At 34.7% G+C, this 20,254-nt stretch overlaps 1 protein-coding gene across 4 annotated transcripts in view; it reads left to right on the forward strand.

Annotated features, from left to right (window-relative positions):
• The window catches only part of Cep83 (centrosomal protein 83), a 117,100-nt gene that overhangs the window by 83,672 nt on the left and 13,174 nt on the right, over positions 1 to 20,254 (forward strand). For 3 of the 4 annotated variants that reach the window (XM_026397031.2, XM_077798381.1, XM_077798380.1), the window contains 4 exons: positions 384 to 470; positions 8,946 to 9,021; positions 11,275 to 11,432; positions 13,308 to 13,437. In XM_026397031.2, coding sequence (XP_026252816.2) covers positions 384 to 470; positions 8,946 to 9,021; positions 11,275 to 11,432; positions 13,308 to 13,437 — 451 coding nt within the window. The remainder of the gene's footprint in view (positions 1 to 383; positions 471 to 8,945; positions 9,022 to 11,274; positions 11,433 to 13,307; positions 13,438 to 20,254) is intronic. The other variant, XM_026397048.2, reaches the window with a different exon arrangement.

Genomic DNA, 20,254 nt, shown 5'->3' on the forward strand with positions numbered 1-20,254 from the left:
TGGGTTATTAAAAGCAGGATAAAAAACTTGACACTTCTGCCTCCATTTTGCATTTATCTGTTTTGCTCTGAGTCACCTTGGATTCCAGGAACAACATGTCTAATACATAAACATCTTGTATGAGTATAAACTATCCCTTGGGGCAATAGCAGCTTTCTTATCTATTATGAGCAGGGTCCCCTTTTCTGAGTCCTGAGATAATGATTAACCACAGTTTGATGAAGACTGTTTGACTGTTCCTATATCTGGACCCCCTTGTCTGTATAATTGGAAGCTCATGTCAGTAACACCATAGACAGAGGTAAGGAAGTAGGTCTCCTTGTCTTCCTGGTATAGCTATAATGATTAAAGCTCCTTTCTTGCACTTGCCATTGCTCTTTCAGTGTGGTTTTGGTGCAAGTGGCTGGATCTCATTTGCTGGTATTACTAGAGTCAAGCCTCTGGTACAGGATTCTGTTAACAGTCTCAGAGTGAGTATCTCAAATTTCATACTCTGAGCATTTCACTTGCCTTACTCTAGCCTTATTGCTGTAGTATATGATCAATTTTTATGAGTGTAACATAGCATATGGAAAGAAAGAGTACAGTAGGTTATATTACATCCTGACAGATAAGTTGAAAATGTCTTTAATATACCTAATAACAGGGCTGGGGTTGTGGCTTAGTAGTAGAGTGTTCACCTAGCACACGTGAGGCACTGGGTTTGATCTTCAGCACCACATAAAAATTAAATGAAGATATTGTGCCCACCTACAACTAAAAAATAAATATCTAAAAATATATATACCTAATAACCATACATTGCAGAGTATTAGTTTGTTTACCCTTGTGATCCCATGGCAAACTAGGACCTATAGCTTGCTGCCCCTGAGCAAACATTGTGAGAAAGTATCTTTCATTATATATTGCTAGGCTGGGAAAAGATCAAAATTCAAAATTTAAAGTACAGGTTCTACAGATTGCATATAGCTTTTACACCATTGTGAATTTGAAAAATTCTAAGTTCAAATCATTTTAATAACAGGAACCAACTGTTATTATTTCCATTTGCTTGATATAACTTTGTCCTCTGTTTCTAAATTTTCTGAATCATTTTGTTTTTTAAATATGTATTTTCTATATAGCATATAGTCTGGTCTTGCTTTGTGAGCCAAATGGGAGATTTTTTTTTTTTTTATTTTAATGGGTGAGTTAAGACCATTCATATGCAGTGAACCCTTGCTGGGTTTTGGTATCCCTTACACCCCCCTGCCTTTTTACTTATATAGTTGTTTTGAAATTTGGGCATTTTCTGTCTTCCATTTATGCTAAGGGGTGGTTCTATATGACTTTATTTGTTTTCCTATCTTTTCTGAATTATTTTTGTAAAATAAATGGATAATAGAGCTAGAGCATCTGTCCTTATTTTTAGTACCTTCCCTTTATCTTTTAATTCTAAAATCTTAATGACTTTGCTAATTATATAAATTAAAGTTGAGTAACTGTCATGAGCCATCCATGGGCTGTGTACGGACTGTGTTGTGCATAGTAGCCTCAAAAGGGGATAAGTCTGGAATTGGGAACTTCCCGTGACACCCACCACAGGGATTGACCACCTGATGCAAGTGAACTTCCCTCTCAAGCTCTGCCAAAGATCCCACCCAGCACATGAGTGTGACCTGAGAAGATGACAATCAACCTGCAAGACTCTGCCCTTGAAACCTTATTCCTGCCTTTCCTGTACCCCCCTTAAATAAACCACCAGAGCCATATTTTCTTTGTTTAGTTACAGAGACCATATGGATTAGATCTATCAGAGGCTTCACATTTGTAAATATATTTTTGAATATTTGTGTTTTGTTATTCGCTAATTATTTGGGACTTAAGTTTTAAGGTGGCTTCCATTCTCCCTGGCAGGAAGAACTCCCCAATGAGATGCTGGCCATTGTCCCTATTACGTGATTTTTAAAAATCATACTTATTAAGTTTTTGGTTCTATTTTGAGGCAAATTTCTTGATCCACATTACTTAAGAAAAAACCGATTCAGGCAGTGGTGTATCTATTACTTATGTTGGGTTTAATGCGAATCATTGTTGGCTTCCATTCTAGAATCATAAATCTGTAATGGATTTGAGAGTTAATCTTGCCTACCCCTTCACTTTTAGGTATATTATTTACTTTTAGGTATATTATTTAACTATTCAGGACAGATTGTTTTTAAATTTCCACCCTCCCCAAGAACCCCACTCTAATATTTTACCTCATCATGGTTGCACAGTTTGGCCATTTAGAATCATTTCTGTTTCTTCTGCTTTGCATTTCTGTTGCTATAGTGATATAATGTTCAGCATTTTGTCATTGCTTGAAAACAATAGTGGACTTTATTCTTTTGTTTTTTGGGCTTTTAAAAATGTAGCTGGGTGTGGTAGTGAACAACTATAATCATAACCACTTGAGAAACTGACATAGGAGAATTGCAAGTTTGATGCCAACTGGAAAATTTAGGGAGACAGTTTAAAATAAACAAAGGCCTGGAGATATATAGCTAAGTGACAAAGTGCTTGCCTAACATGTTCGAGACCTTGGGTTCGATCCCCAGTATTGCCCCTTGGCCAAAATATATGTATATGTAAAACAGCTTTCATTCCTTAACTTTTCTTTAATATGGTATTTTCTATTAGTCACTTTGATAATTTATCTTTGATTCCTCTTCATTTTCTACAGATCATTTATACATATAATATGTAAATGATCCCCAACATAAGGACATAGTAACCAATATAAAATCTAGCAGTAGTAATTTACAAGATTTGCCTGAGTTTAAAAATTAAAAAATTCTACAATCATGGTGTTTCTTCCATAGTAGTTCTGATTTGATTATTTATAAATCATTCATTAAAATAATCATAATAGCTGGGCATGGTGGTGTACATCTGTAATCCCAGCAATTTGGAGGGGGAGGCAGGAGGATTGCAGGTTTAAGGCTAGCCTCAGAAATTTAGCAAGACCTCATCTACTTAGCAAGACCCTGTCTAAAAATAAAAAGGACTGGGGGTGTGGCTCAGTGGAAAAGCACACCTGGGTTCAATTTCTAGTGCCAAAGTATTAATCATAATTGTATCACTTGGAGTCTGATTGGTCAGAGATTGTGAACCAAAAATCTTGCTAAGGAAATGAAAAGTATAAATAATATGAAGCAGGGGTATCCTTTTACTCATAATTAACGATATCTATGATAAGTAGATATTCTAAAGCAATGATTAACATATTAGTTATATACTAGTCTTTTGTTTACCTAAGTGGTTTCTTCACCATTAGCCTATTATAACAATTTATTATAAAAATAATAAATTTATTTTTACAAAAATATTTTGTATTTCATAAGGATGCTTCACTGTACTTTTTTTTCATTTTGTGAAGTTTGTAAATTTACCTATAAATTAACAATTCGAAAATTATAACAATTTAAATATTAACAAAGTATGAAGTCAAATTTTGGTAATGGTAGCAATCCTACTCCAACTAATGTAAGCCAATAAAGGGACTTTATTGGCTGACATAGATTGTAGAAAGGACAGGAATTGTGCTGTTCTTTTGGACACTTGGATCTGGAACTCAAATGTGACCAGAGTGCCTTCTTCCATTCTTCTTCCTTCTCCTCCTTTCTTCTATTTGTCTGTCTCTGATGTGTGCTTTTTTCCTACTATTTCCTTTGTGAAGCTAAGACAGTATATTGAGACCAAAGAACACATTATTACTTGCTTTGTTAGCTTTGCTTTGTTGTGACCAAAATACCCGACAGAAACAACTTAGAGGATGGTAATTTTATTTTGGTTCATGGTTGTAGTCCATGGTCTAACTCCACTGGATGTGAGGAAAAAGATCATGGCTGAAAGGCATAGGGGAGGAAAGCTGGTCAGTTCATGGCAGCTGGAAAGGGAAGAGAGATAACATCTAAGAGGCCTGGGAGAAGATAAACCTACTTGGACCTACTTTCTCTAACTAGGACCCACTTCCTCTAACTAGGACCCACTTCCCAATAGTACATCCAGCTATCAGTGATACCTGATGGAGATTGGATCTTGAGGGCTCTGACCTAATCAGCAGTCTCCATCCCATTTGACACTTGTTGTATTGGGGACCATGCTTCCAACACAGGAGTCTTTTGGAGGGCATTCCAGACCCAAACCATAACACTTAATCAACTCAAGTAACCTATCACTGTGACAAAGGAAATCAGGCACCCTGGCTCAGCCAGATTATATGCCTGTTTGTGGTGGTGGGGAGGAGGCCGTAGGTGATATGCAGTTTGATATCAGAAGTAGAGAGGAGGTGTTTAGGGGAAATAATAGCAATAATCATCCAAGGGAAAGAGAACTTGATCATTTAAAAAATCCTGTAGAAAATGCCTCTTAATTTACCTTTTGTATGGCTTAAAGCCAGCACACACTATTTCATTTGAGGCATTCTAATTTTTCTTAAGAATTTTTTAAACATTTTTATTTCATCAGTTTGAATTTTTTTCTGCCTATAGTGGATATTTATTTGCCCCCTTTCTTTAAAAAAATCATTTAATATGTCCTCCTATTTCTACACTATCTTGGTGAGGATTTTGTTGTATGTCATTTAAATAGGGAGCAGGAGACTTACAGTTGGCCATCTAGACAAGTTTTCTCCTAAAATTTGAACTATAAAATAAGTGATAGAAGTAGATATGTGATAGCATATGAAGGACCAGGTGATTCTTGTTGCACATATGTGCCAGTGATTCCTATCCATTACTGTATGCTGCTTATGGTACTCTTGTTTTGATTCAGTGGGCTCCTGTTCTTCTAAGACAGTCTCTCTCTCTCTTTTTTTTTTTTTTTTTTTTTTTTGGTAAATAATAGCCAGTTTCCAGTGCTTACAAGCAGGAAACTTATTTTCAGAAGATTGTTAGAAGAAGGCAACTGCCATTCTTAAGAGACTTGATCTAGGAATCTGTGACAATAGATTATTACAAATATGACTTCTCTCCCTTGCCATATTGTGTTGTTTCCCCTTGATAATGGAGACTAGCATCAAATAAAGGCAAGAGGTTACACTAGAGCCTTCACTGCTCAATAGGATATTGGGAGCTGCCCTGGATGCAGGCGCCTATTTAAGCCCTGATGCATCAGGTTCTGAACAATTATTGTCCTCAGTCTGGCATGGTAGTGCCAGGTTGTAGTAACTTGGGTGTTACCCCAGCTCGGATAACAAGGCATGGCTCCAGGAGTAGGAGTCACCTGCTGGGGTTGAGATACTCTCACCTGTTCCTTTGTAATCCTACCCCTTTGCCTTTTTTTGGGATAGAATGTTCCATGGAACCTCCCCTTGTGTGTCCCCCATATAAGAATAAAGAATTCCAGTGGCTAGCTCTCTTTCCATGGACCCTTAAGGTCAGAGAGCTGTCTTGGATTTTGAAAAGGTACTTCTGTTTGTTTACGTGCTTTCTTTGTCGTTTTCTTAAGTTATTGGAATAGTCAGATTTTTGTGAACCCAGCATTAGGTCGTCAGCTAGGATAGATGGTGATTGCTAGGCACATATAATTATTTAAATTTAAGTTAATTAAAATTTTAAGAGATTAAAAATTAACTTCCTTAGTCATGCTAGCTACATTTAAAATGTACTTTAGCAATACGTAGTTAGTGTCATATTGAAAAGTGCAGATTATAGAACATTTCCACCATTGCAGAAAGCTTTATCAGACAGCATTGTTGGACTGTTAAGGGTAGGGATTCTATCTTTGTTATTTACCAATGAATCTGTAACACTTAGAACTGGGCTCAGCTTTCATAGGCTCTCATTAAATATCTGTTGAATGGTGAAAAAGCACTATCAGCTGCATGCCAGGATTATCACAGTTGACTATACTTTGAAGGAGCTTGAAATAGTTCCATCCTATTCCAAAGTTTCTAGGTAAAATCTCCCATAGTTTTATTCTCTTTTAATTTGGCCCTCCATTCTACCTCCTTTTCCATAATTATTTTTAAAGTACAGTGTACATACCTTATCATTTCTTACTCCCCAAACTACTCATCCTTTATTTTCTGATTTCTCCCCACCACTTCCTAAGTAGAAGCTCTCCTTTAATAGCAGCCTCTGTTGTAGCCTTCAGAATCCTTATTGTGCTATCAAGAAATGTTTTGTGATTCAACTTTTTTTTTTTAATGAAACTTCACTGAATCTGATTTTTTCCTAATGGCATGTAACCCAGAATCCCTTTTAAGTAGAAATTATTTTTCTTTGTGCAACAAAGAACTACAAGGGACATCAGCATTTATAAACCTTACTCTTGCTTTCAGATGATTATTTGACTAACCATGGTTAAAATGTTTTTCTTTTGATATTTGTTGCTTCTAGGTTGTCCCTGTCTTTTTTCTTTGCCGTTTACTGATCTACTGGATATTCCTCAATAATCTCTGAGGTCTTTGCTATCTGTCTCAACTTTTCTCTATCTTGCCATCTTTCTTAGTGTCTGCACATTTGTTTTGTTGGGCTATTCAACCCTTAGACTTACAGTTTATCATAGCTTCATGCTAGCATTCTTTAAGTTTACTCTATTTTATGTTTGTTTATCTACTAGAACCATTTACTTCAAAGGCATAAATATCTTTCTCTTTCCCAGTTTATTCTCTCTGAAGATACTGAAACAGGTAGTTCTCATGCTTTTTTTTTTCCATTCACTTTATTAATCTGGCTCTCTTGCCTCCTTTTAGTTTAGAAACTGCAGCTCAATTGTGTTCCCATTTGTATATAAGCAAAGGCTATTAGATATGAATTCTTTCACCTTCTTGCTACCTTAGAATTTCAATATCTTTATCTCTTTTTATTCTCACTTCCCTTTCCATTATACTAAAAATATTCTTTCCACTTTACTTCCAAGTGAGCCATTTCATTAATCCATTTCCATTGTTTTCTTTGAGGTCTTGCTCTATCATTTACTCCTCTTCATCTTTATTTTATCTTTAATTTCTCCATTTGAAGACTGTTACTTTGCTTTCAAGGTCTGGTTATAATTGCATCTCTTTTAAACAGCCCTAACTGTTCCCTTACCTGAGTTTTATTTCTTGTTGATTGATCAGATATATCCAAATTCTTGACCTGGACTTAACAGTCTTCTGTCTTCTGTTTTCATCATGATTTTGTAGAAAATAACTCTTATAAACTCAGTAACCTTAAAACACTTTGTTAATAACATTCAGGAATATTTAATGGAGGAAATGCCCCCAAAGTTTGAGAACAATAGCATAGCTAGAATTATGAAATAAGAAGGTTATTGGTACTGACAAAGGAACAAGAGGGGCTGGGGATGTGGCTCAAGCGGTAGCGTGCTCGCCTGGCATGCGTGCGGCCCAGGTTCGATCCTCAGCACCACATACAAACAAAGATGTTGTGTCCGCCGAAAATTAAAAAATAAATATTAAAAAAAATTCTCTCTCTCTCTCTCTCTCTCTCTCTCTCTCTCTTAAAAAAAAAAGAACAAGAGGAAGAGCAGGACTAACCATCTCTTTAGACTTCTTGTTTTGGGCATTTACATATAAATATATCAAAAGTAGTTGGTCATATTTTCAAGATTCTTTCATGTTCTATCTGTCTTACTAATTCAGGATTTGAGTTGATTCATTTAGACTTTCAGCAGATATTGAAATCATACTGTATTCAATGCATAGCCCTAGGCTTTTTTCTTTTTTCTTTTTTGTATCAGGAATTAAATCCAGGGGTGCTTAACCACTGAACCACATCCCAAGCCCTTCTTATTTATTAATTAATTAATTTATTTATATTTAAATTTTGAGACAGGGTCTCATTAAGTTTCTTAGGTCCTCACCCTCCAGAGCCACTAGGATTATAGGTGTGTGCCATTGTGCCCAGCTACCAGTAGACTCTAAAGAGTATTATGGTCCCAATTCTGATTGGGCAGATCAGATGTGCTGCTAAAGTCAAGTTATAAATGACTACGGCCAAATGAATTATATTTGAAAGGAATTTTTAAAAGGAGAAGGTTGAGGGGCCCAGCCTACCAAACCTAATTAGCATAAAGTTTTCTCTACAACATTGGTCATTTGGTCACCAGAAGGTTATGATTGAGTATGTATCACTTGTTTAGAAGAGAATGCAGTATTGGTCCTCTTCAAATGTCCATTTGTTTTGGATAAAAAACTCATTAGATATTTTATAGAATTCAGTATGGTGATCTTCATTAGATAATTTTCTTTTAAATCTGTTAGCCCTGGAATAAAGTACCAGTGTTTCTGATAGCATTGATAAATTATAGAACTTTTAAGTTGTATGGATCTGAGGTAGCTTTTCCTAAACTGAACTACTTTTTTCTGATGACTTGACAACACATTCTACACTTTTCCACTGAAGGCCAGTTGTTCAGGCTGTTCTCTATGTTTATTAAAATCTTACTAATCAGATTTTGTCTCCCTGTAGTATTCCCTGGTACCTTTGGACAAACTTGATATCTCATCCTTGCTATACTTATAGTTTTCCACTGCAAAAAAAGTAGTCTGTGTTTAAATTTTAGTAATGTGTAAACACTTCCTAGCTGCCTGGAATCTATGATTGAATCTATTACTTTTGTTTTTTATTTTTTATTTTTTGGTATCAGGGATTGAATCCAGGGGTGCTTAACCACTGAGCTACATTCCCATCCTTTTTAAAATATATATATTTTAATTAGGGACAGGGTCTCGCTGAATTGCTCAGGGCCTCAATAAATTGCTGAGGCTGGCTTTGAACTCAAGAGCCTCTTGCCTCAGCCTCTTAACTGCTGGGATTATAGGTGTGTGCTACCTCCCTGGCTTTAGATCTACCACTTTGCATAACATAATACCTGGTATCAAACAGGCATTTGATATAATTTATTGTCTAATTCAGTGAAATAATAAACTGTGTGTGGATGTGTAATATCTTTTGATGGGTTGTGGTTTTTAGGTTAAAACTTCAACAACAAATTGTGAATATTGAAACTGCAGAGAAAGAAAAAAGTGAAAATTCTGATCTGAAACAGGTATGATTTTTATTTTGCTTTTATTTATTGATTTATTTTGTTATGGTACTAGAAATTAAATCCAAGGGTGCTCTTACCACTGAGTTACATCCCTAATTCTTTTTATTTTTTACTTTGAGACAAGGCATCACTAATTTGTTGAGGATCTCACTAAGTTGCTAAGACTTCCCTCAAATTTGTAGTTCTCCTGCAAGTCTCTGGGATTACAGGAGTGTGCCCCACCCCTACTCCATGCCTTGCTTGCTTTTTTTTTTTTTAGGTGCTTCTTTAAGTTGTTGTTTTGCATAATTATTGGAATTTTGCATATCACATTTATGATAATCTAATTAGCACAGTCCATAACATTGATGTTGATGTATAAAGATAAAGTGTTTCAGCTTCTCTGTTGTAATTGAGTAAGCTTATTTTCTGACTGCTGTTTTTTTTTTTATATATTTTCGTGCTGTAGCTCATAACAATTCTTTTAAAAATCAAGAAGACATTATTTTGATATCTGGAATTTTAAAAATTGCTTAGAAAGATTATTCATTTTTAAGTTAATTGAATAATTGGTTTGTAACTTTGTATTTAATCCATTAAGTACTTCTTGCTATTTCCCTATGAAATATAAGTCGTATTTATATGGAAAGAAATGTGTATTTTAATTAAATTTATTTGGGTTCAGGAAAAAGATTACATATGGATGGGCAAAATATGGGAGAGTATTCTCTTCCAAATTCCATTTTATTTTTTGTTAAAAAAATTTTTTTCCTACTGATTATGAAATAGTGAGTATTCTACTTTTAAGATTTATCTTGCCTATTATCTGGTACTGCTTTGCATGTGCAGTTACAGCTTCTGAGCCTTAACTAGGAGGGCATAACGTTTGATTCTCCAAGAGAGAAGTTATATAGTATCCTTGGCATTGGGGTTTCTGTCATCCTACAATATATGGAGGTATTAAGTTCTTTGAAGTTTGCTTATTCATGTAACTATGACATAGATTTAATGTTTGCCACTCCTGTTAAAAAAGTAAAAAGTTCCACATGAAGGTATTCATTCCAGAATATAATCTGAGACATACCATTTTACTTTATTCTGCTAACAAATTGCTCTATGGACATACATAATCCTATCTTACTTGACTTTGCTGCCATTGGAAAGTAATAGGATTGTTACCCATTTAATTTGTTGCATAAAAATAATCTTATTTCTTTTAACTCTTGAATCTCAGGATGGGTTCTTTTGATCCCTGTCTCTTGATTATTTTCTCTAAAGTATCTCAGAGAATGGCTAAAAGAGGTAAATGGGGGGAAAAAAAAGAAAGATGAGAATTTCTTTATTTTATTGGCAAAATGGCATGTGGATAGATATAACTATCCCAAGTGAAAACTATTAAATATAACTTAGAAGCAATTTGAGTTTTTCTAGCCTGTTCATTATGTCATTATCCACTTTTCTTGAGGAAAAAATATTCCCAGGTGAAGGTAAATTAGGATGGAATAAAGGCCTTGGGTGACATTATATGATTTGAAATGTGGCTCTAGAGGCCAAGGAATCCCTAACCATTCATTAGATTTCTCAGATCTTCCTTCTGCTTTACACTGGGCATGTAGAATAATTGGAAATCATTTTAAAATAAGGTGAGAACAACCCTTCCTATGTTTACTCAACAATTCTTGACTGCTCAGAGAGCAAGCCTCCTATAAGGGTAGTATGTGGGAAGGGGGAACAACTACTTTCCCAGTTGACTTGTTTTTTTTTTTTTTTAAATTTTTATTTTTTAGGTATAGATGGACACAACACAATGCCTTTAATGCCTTTATTTTTATGTGGTGCTGAGGATTGAACCCAGGTCCAGCCCCTGCGAGGCGAGCGCTCTACTGATGAGCCACAATCCCAGCCCAGTTGACTTGTTTTTAAAGTTAGTTCTTTTCCCAGAAAGCTAGGGAAAACTAGAGTCAAAGGAGACTTTACATTCTCTTTTTTCCTTGTTCTTCTTGCTAACCCTTCTTCCCACTTGTGCTTTGTTTATTGTGGGAACAAAATGAGGAACTCAGTGACTAGGGAATATATGGTTAGTGCTAGTCCTCTAATTATAGTAAGAAATTATCCTAACTGCTGCTATTTATTATTTCATTTAAGGGGCATCTTTGACGGCATACCAGCTGGGTGGGACATTTGTGATGGTGAAATGCTTAGTATCCTCCACTTTTCAGACCGTACTGCATTTGCTTAGTGGCCATATGTTTCACTTTTTTGTTTTCTTTTAAGCAAATCAGTAGCTTGCAGATCCAGGTGACCTCACTGGCACAGTCAGAGAATGACTTGCTGAATTCAAACCAAATGCTGAAGGAAATGGTGGAGAGATTAAAACAAGAATGCCGAAATTTAAGAAGCCAAGCTGAAAAAGTGCAAGTAGAAGCTGAAAAGTAGAGTTTGCTCTTTTTTTTTTTTTTTGTACAAACTATTTTTTTCTTTTTGGCATATAATGCATAGTTATTTCAGTGATAATTAATTCCAATGTTGAATGTGTTTATATTTAGTTATAAGTACCTTTTGGTAGTATACATTTGTCTTAGGTAACATACTCTGTAAATTGAGCTTTGTAGATTTTTTAATTATTTAGAAGAAAATTTTAAAATCCCTCCTGAGCACAGTATTCTGAAAACTCTTGAAAGAAATGATCCTCTTATTTTTTGAGCAAACCAAAACAGTTTTCTCAAATAACCAAAGAACAGATGAGTTGATTGTGGGGTTGCTATTTTTGTGTGTTCTCAAAACTTCTTAGTATTAGAACTAGTTTTGGATTTTCCCTCTGAAAAGCTAATTTATTTGTTTATATTTTTTGACCTTGAAATTTGTTAATAGTAATGTAGTAGACAGGGGAAATTTATTTTGGTTGAATTCAAGACTTTATGTTCTCTGGAACATTTTAATATGTGGTAGAATAGACCTGGGGAATGTGACTCAGTGGTAGAGCACATACCCAGCATCACAAGTCCCTAGGTTTGATCCCCATGAAAGTAATGAGTAAGTAGGTAGGTCGGTAGGATAAAATATTATAGTACTTGCTTTGTCTTTATAACAAAAACATGTTATTATAGATGTTTATTTCTATCTATAAAACATTTTTTTTTCAAATTTGTTCTTCTAAAGTCAGTCTTACCAAGTAAAGCTTCTATTTTCCTTCAGTTTTTCTGTTCTTTCATATTTTAAGGCTCATCCAAGGTTTCATATATCAGGTTGAATTTCAGGAAAAGGAAGTAAGAAAGGTGCATGTCCATATGTGTTATAACATTCCTGAGGGTCTTATTTTTCTTTTATTTTCCAAAAAAAAATAGAAATTGGTGTCTTGAAATTCTCAAGTGTTTGTAATGAGCTTAAGAACCCTAATGACAAGCATAACTAGCAAATTTAAGTAATTTGTTGTTGTTTTCTGGGTGTTATTCATAGATAGGATAGTTGTAGAAGAAAATAACTGGACTACAGATGAATAGAGTATAATTTTAGTCCCAACTAGCATACTTAAAATCTGTATGACCTTAGACAAGTAATCTTACTTATCATGGTTTATTATTTCTTATTTGTATTACTTATAAAAGGATATTAAAAATCATATAAAGGATAAAGAATAGCTTTAGGAGTACAAATTTTAATTATGTTACCTTAAACTGTCATTGGTTTGAATTTTACCATATCCAGAAAACATACCACACCAAGACTTGATTCCAGGCTGATTTTTTTTGGTACTGGGGATTGAACTCCAGGACACTCAACTACTGAGCCACATCCCCAGCCGATTTTGTATTTTATTAGAGACAGGGTCTCATTGAGTTGCTTAGTGCCTCGCTATTGCTGAGGCTGGCTTTGAACCCAGGATCCTCCTGTCTCAGCTTCCCAACCTGCTGAGATTACAGGTGTGTGCCACTGTGACCAGCTCTAGGCTGGTTTTTACAAGCTTCATTAGGTCCAATTTTTATTACTTGGTGGTCTTTGTAGTTTAGACCTGGTTATCAGGCATTTGTCCTGCCATTGATTAGATATGAGTTCTTACATCAGTTAATCACCTACTGTAAACCTAGTTCCTCATATATAACAAAAGACATGACAAGTACTTAATTAGAAGTACAGTGACTGATTTGTAAGAAATGCTCTGTGATGTTAATGTTAGCAAATGTGTGACCAAATAAATAGTAGTGCCTGTAGTTAGAAAAGTAGGGATATCATCAGGCAGGTAATACTTATTTGACCTTAAGCATTTATATTAACTTTCATGTTTTTGCATACATTTATTTTTCTGACAGGACATTGGAAGAAAAACAAATACTGTGGTTGGAAGAAAAGCATAAGCTTCATGCACGTATCACAGACAGAGAAGAAAAGTATAATCAAGCTAAAGAGAAACTACAGCGTGCTGCCATTGCTCAGAAAAAGGCAGGTGGTTCTTATTAAAATGATTTCTATAGAGTAAAACAACTATTTTAGAATAAAATGTAAAATTAAAGCTGAGATTTTAGTGACATGTTTAATTTGATATTTAAATATTACATTTCACTGTCAACCTTGCAGAGGTAAAATGGGAAAATCTAAACCATCCAGCAGGTTTACTTGTGAATTTTGTTTGAGCTGACAGGTATTTTCCCAAAGAGATGATATTTTTTTAAATCAATAAAACCTTCCAGGCCAATACAAGTCTTAATTCAACTCATTCTCCTTTAAAGTTATAATGTGATTAGGCTTGTTTCACCTATGCCTAACTAATATCTATAATACTGCTTCTGTGGTTAAAAGCCTTTTTTGTTTCCAACTCAAAAATTAGGGGCAAGTATCTTCATGCCCTAGTTGTAGGGCCTAGGACTCTTCATAGTTTCTGAAACAGCTACACTATTTCCACTTTGATCCTTTTAAAAATTTTACCTCTGCAGGCATACTTTTCTCTAGAAACTAAAAGGCTTTCTTTTTTGGAAATAGTCTAGGGTATCCTGAAAATCATGTAGCCAGATATTTTCATATAAGTCAGTGGTTTATAACGTTTTTCTACTTCGGTAAACCCAAGGAATGTAGCAGTTTCCATCAGTAACAGTGACTCATTGGCAGTGATTTAGCAGTTGTTTTTAACAGAGTCTGGCTGTGAGGAGGGACAGGGTAGTGGATGTACATGTGTGTGTTTGATATGTTTCCAATTAATAAGTTCTCTTTTTATAAATGTGGGTTATGAGGAGGAGAATAACTGAGATGAGAGAAAGATAATCCTAGGTGTACTAGTATCATAATAGCTGTGTTTTTTGGAAAAGTTAATTGTTCAGATTTGAATAAGAGGAAATAACTAGATCATTATATTCCGATTTGGAAGTCCAGGACACTGTTCCTAGCAATCATTTTGTTATTGGGGTAAATGTCAAATGTGATCGACAGTTGGAGGGATAAAAGTAGTCACTACTTCAGTGTCCCAGCTACTGATATTTTCTCCTTCCATAATGCTAAAAGTAGTAAAACATTGAGATTAGAAAAACATTTTTTATTTTACAAGAATCCCAATGTTTTGTATCCTTTATGCCACTTTTATTGCCTTTTGTCCATGTAAGTACTGAAAAGCATGTGGGTGTTAGGATTTCAATATTTTTTTTAATGACTTGTGACAGTCTCAGAAATTCTACTTACGCTTCCTTGCGTAATGAAGCCTAGACATTGATTAACTTCTTTTGGAGCAAAAGTGATATCCAGTGTTAAAAGAGATCAGACACTGATCAGATTAAGGAAATTTAATAGGATTGCCATGGGGCACTGGGATACATTTGAAATTAGTGATTGTTCATTGAAGGTGAGACTAGTCAGCACAGTTCTGTGTATGCTACTTAAGTTTAGCTTCATGGGTGCAGGCATGTAGGATGAACTGCATTTTGCCCAGGTCAAAGTTTTTCATGCAAGTTTGAGGAAGAATTAGATTCAGATCAAGGTAATAAGGATGTCTACAAAAACAAAATTATTATAATGGTAAAGTTTTAAGGTAGTCATTGGCTCTTTCAGTCAATATATGTTGAGTTTTTGTTTTTATTGTATTTGAGCTTAATTCCTGGCAGATAGTGATTAGTAAATAGTTTGCTTTTATAATGGTGAATGAAAAGATTACTAACAGTAGTCTAGGAACCTGGCTTTTGGAAGTTCATCTCCAGATTTGTCTCAGGAGGCAAATTTCAGAGTCTGTACTATAAGCTGATAATATGATGCCATATTAATCTTACACCAATGCTTTTTAGTCACCATTCCTCAGCATTTGAGTAAATTCACATCCGTATATTTTTATAGAATAATAAAGCCCAGTCCTGGTCTTAGCTTCTCTAGAATGGCTTCTGTCATGGTTTTGTACTTAAAGACTAGAATTTCTTACAGAAATCTCTATCTTTGTATATTACCTATAGTTACTATAGGGCCTGATTAAATGTACCTGTTTGATGTGTATTTTCAATGTATATATACTTGATTAAGATTTGATGGCAAGTAAAATTATTTATTCAACTACAGTGTAAATAATCAACTGAAGAAATACAATTAGATTTAAGATTGTGTATTTATGTGATCATGCAGTAATGAGATTATAAGCATTTCTACCTTTAAAATATCTGCTATTAGGCTGGGGTTGTGGCTTGGTGGTAGAGTGCTTGTCTAGCATGTGTGAGGCACTGGGTTCAGTTCTCAGCACCACATATAAATAAATGAATAAAATAAAGGTCCATCAACATCTTTAAAAAAACTTTTAAAAAACCCCTGCTATTTATAGTAACAAAAATGGCATGGTATTGGCACAAAAATAGACATATAGACCAATGGTACAGAATAGAGGACACAGAGACAAACCCATATAAATATGGTTATGTCATACTAGACAAAGGTGCCAAAAATATTCACTAGAGAAAAGATAGCCTAAAATGATGCTGGAAAAACTGGAAATCCATATGTATTAAAATGAAATTAAACCTCTATCTCTCACCTTGCACAAAAATCAACTCAAAGTGGATCAAAGACTTAGGCACTAGAACAGAGACCCTGTGCCTAATAGAAGAAAAATAGGCCCAAATCTTCACCATGTTGACCTAGGATCTGACTATTTTAACAAGACTACTAAAGCTCAAGAAGTAAAATCAAGAATTAGTAAATGGGATGGATTCAAATTAAAAAGCTTTTTCTCAGCAAAAGAAACAATCAATAATGTGAGGATACAGCCTACAAATTGGGAGAACATTTTTACCACATCCACCTCCAATAAAGCATTAATCTCTAGGATATAAAAAGAACTCCAAAAACTTTACACCAAAAAAAAAATAATAGTAACCAATTAATCAATAAATGGCCTAAAGAATTGAACAGATACTTCACAGAAGAAGAAATACAATTGATCAACAAATATATGAAAAAATATTGAGCATCTCTAGCAATTAGAGAAATGCAAATCAAAACTATGCTAAAATTTCATCTTACTCGTGTCAGAATGGCAATCATCAAGAAGACAGGCAACAATAAATGTTGGTGAGGATGTGGTGAAAAAGGTACACTAACACATTGCTGGTGGGACTGCAAATTGGTGCAACCACTATGGAAAGCAGTATGGAGATACCTCAGAAAATTGGGAATGGAACCACCATTTGACTCAGCTATCTCACTCTCAGTTTATACCCCAAGGACTTAAAATCAGCATACTATAGTAATGAAGCTCTGTCAATGTTTATAGCAGCTCAATTCACAATAGCTAGACTATGGAACCAACCAACCTAGGTGTTCTTCAATAGATGAATGGATAAAGAAAATGTGCTGTATATATTCAATGGAATATTACTCAGCTTTAAAGAAGAATGAAATTATTTATGCCAGTAAATGAATGGAGTTAGAGAATATCATGCTAAGTGAAATAAGCCAATCTCAAAAAACCAAAGGCTGAATGTTTTCTCTAACATGTAGATGCTAATTCACAATTAGGCAGGGGGAACTAGGGAAGAATAGCATTACTTTAGGTAGAGGGAAGTGAAGAGAGGGGAGAGAAGGGGATGTGGGGATAGGAAAGATAGCAGAATGAAACAGGCATTTTTACTTTACATATATATGTGACTGCCTGATCAATATGATTATACATGTACACTCAGAAAAGTGAGAAATTATATCTCACTATGAATGACATTTCAAAGTACATAAATGCATTCTACTGTCATGTATAGCTAGTTAAAACAAATTTTAAAATACCTAAGAAAAGCATATGCTTTTGGAAATGACAGACTAGGAAATATGTAGATCAGCTTTCTCCATGTGCTGTGGTTTGAATATTTGTGAACCCCACCCCACCATCCCTATTCATCTGATGAAATTCTAACCCTCAAGTTGATGGTAATAGGAGGTATGGATCTTTAGGGGTGGTTAGATCAACAAGGACAAGGACAGAGCCCTAATGAGTGTATGTAACACTGTCTTGCCCTTTTACCATGTGAGGACTGAGTGAGAAGGCACCATCTTGTGATGAATCACCTTGATCTTAGACTTCCCAACCTTTGGAACTTAGAAAAATCAATTTCTATTATTTATAAACTACCTAAGTTCTAAGGCATTTTGTTATAGCAGCTCAAATGAACCCCATGACAATAAGGAGAATTTGAGAGAGTATTTTTAAAAATATCTCTATGAAGGTCTCACAGAGCTAACAAGTCCATGAAAGATTAGGAGGCCAAGATCCCTAGCAGTAAGGGACCTAGAGAAGTGAGCATGGCATTTGTAGTTGCTTTTCCTTTAGGGTAAATTGTCAGTTCCAGAAGAGACAACTAGAAGCTGAGCAAAGCTTTGACAACTTCATAGGGCTTGGGAAACAAAAATTGGAGTTCAGAAACAGCCACAAAGCAGAAGATCAGGTAAATCCACTTGTGTTTTGGGTTAGAATCCTGAAAGAATTTGTCATTGAACTAAGGGTGATCTGAAAATAACTGGGTCCTTGCAATTACTAAAGCAGAGCTTCAGATAATCTCATTCCTTATAATTAGATTATTTATTAATAGTTTATACTGCTAACAGCCTGCCTGCCCAAAACAAATGAGTCTACTTTAAGGGAAAATAACATTGTAGGTTTGAAAAATTATTTCCTCAATTTTTTAAATGTATAATTTCCAGCTCTACAAAAAATAAGCAGACATACCTAGAACAGCCAAAATCCAAAACATTGACTATATCAAATACTGGTAACGATATAGAACATAAGGAACTCTGATTCTGGTGGGAATGCAAACTGGTACTGCCACATTAGAAGACATTTTGATAGTTGTTTGTAAAGTTATCATATGATCTAGCAATCCATTCCAAGGTATTTACTCAAATGAATTGAAAAGCTAAGTCCACACAAAAAAAAACTGCACACAAATATTTAGAACAGCTTTATGTCGGTACTTGGAAATAACCAATATATCCTTTAGCAAATGGATGGATAAAACTGTGGTATATCCAAATAAGGTGACATTATTCACCAGTAAAAAGAAATGAATCAGCCAGGTGTGGTGGCACATGCCTGTAAATCCCAACAACTCAGGAAACTGATGCAGGAAGATCACAAGTTCAAAGCCAGCCTCAGCAAAAAGTGAGGTGCTAAGCGATTCAGTGAGATCCTGTTTCCTAAATAAAATTAAAAATAGGGCTGGGGATGTGGCTCAGTGGTTGAGTTCAATGCCTAGTACCAAAAAGAAAAAAGAATCAACCACACAAAGACATGGAAGAAACTTAAATGTATTGCTAAATAAAGAAACTAGTCTAAAAAAACTACATACTGCAATTTCAACTATGACATTCTGGATATGACAAAACTATGGAGATAACAGAAAAGTCAGTGCTTACAGGGGATCAGTGGTGGAGGAGAGGACGAATAGACAGAGCCCTGGAATTTTTAAGGCTGTGTGATACTATAGTGATGGAAATATGAAATTGTACAAAATCCATAGACCTGTATAACAGAAAGAATGAACCCTAATACAAAGTATAGTGTATCAGTATTGGTTCATCAGTTTAACAAATGTACAATTCAAGATGTTAATAGTGGAAATTGGATGGGGAAGAAAATATATGGAAGTTCTCTACTTTGTTTATTTTTTCTGTAACCTAAAACTGCTCTAAGAAATGGTCTGCTAATTAGAAACAACAATAACAAAACAGGCATGTGAGGAAATAACATCAAAAACCAAAAGAATAACCAATATAAATGGACCCCTACTGGGAATACAGGTAATGGAGTGTTTAGATACAGACTTTAACCATGTAGCACTTGCTCAGAAATAACAGCTTGAGAATTATATCAGAAAACTGGGAAACAGCGGGCACAGTGGTTCATGTCTATAATCCCAGTGACTTGGGAGGCCGAGACAGGAAGATCACAAGTTCAAGGCCAGCCTCAGCAACTTGGTGAGACCCTTTCTCAAAAAAAAAAAAAAAAAAAGGCTGGAATGTGGCTTAGTGGTAAAGTGCCCCTGAGTTAGATCCCTAGTACCAAAACAGAAAGAAAGAAAACAGGAGAACATTTAACAAAGACAAGTTTAGAACTAAAAAAACACAATAATGGAATTATTAGTTCTATGGATAGATTTAGATTTAACATAGTCATTATTAGCATCTTCAAAGTACAAGCAGAAAATCAGTGAAAGAGACACCAAATGTGGGAAAGTGAAAATTCAAGGGCTAGTTTTTGAAAAAATCGATGAAACTGATAAAGCCTTAACAAAACTGGTTCTCATCAAACAACCCATGAGATAGATTAGATAGATAAATAAAACTGAAGATCATTAATGAAAGGGGGGATACTGTTACATATGTTATAAATATTAAAATCAAAAGCATATTATAAAATAATTGTACTAATTAATTATGCAGTTTAGATGAATACAGTCAGTGAAGAACATTGTAATAAAGCTACTATGAGAAGATTAGAAAATCCAAGGAGTCTTATATCTGTGAAAGAGGTAGAACCCTTAATTAAAAATCTTCTACTAATAAAATACCTCATTTGGCTTTATTGATAAATTCTTCCAAATATTTAAGGAAGAAATAATACCAATCTTAACAAGAATTCTCCCAGAAAATAGAAAAGTAGGAAAAACATCCCCATGTATTTTATGAGGTTGAGACCTGATACAATCATAAGAAAACTTATAAACATAGATGTAAAAATTTAAACATTAGAAAATTGAATCCTGTTATACATTTAAATTATGATAAATCATGAACCTCTAGAGTTTGT

The sequence above is a fragment of the Urocitellus parryii genome, chromosome 5 (genome assembly GCF_045843805.1).
Source record: "Urocitellus parryii isolate mUroPar1 chromosome 5, mUroPar1.hap1, whole genome shotgun sequence".
Classification (NCBI taxonomy): Eukaryota; Metazoa; Chordata; class Mammalia; order Rodentia; family Sciuridae; genus Urocitellus; species Urocitellus parryii.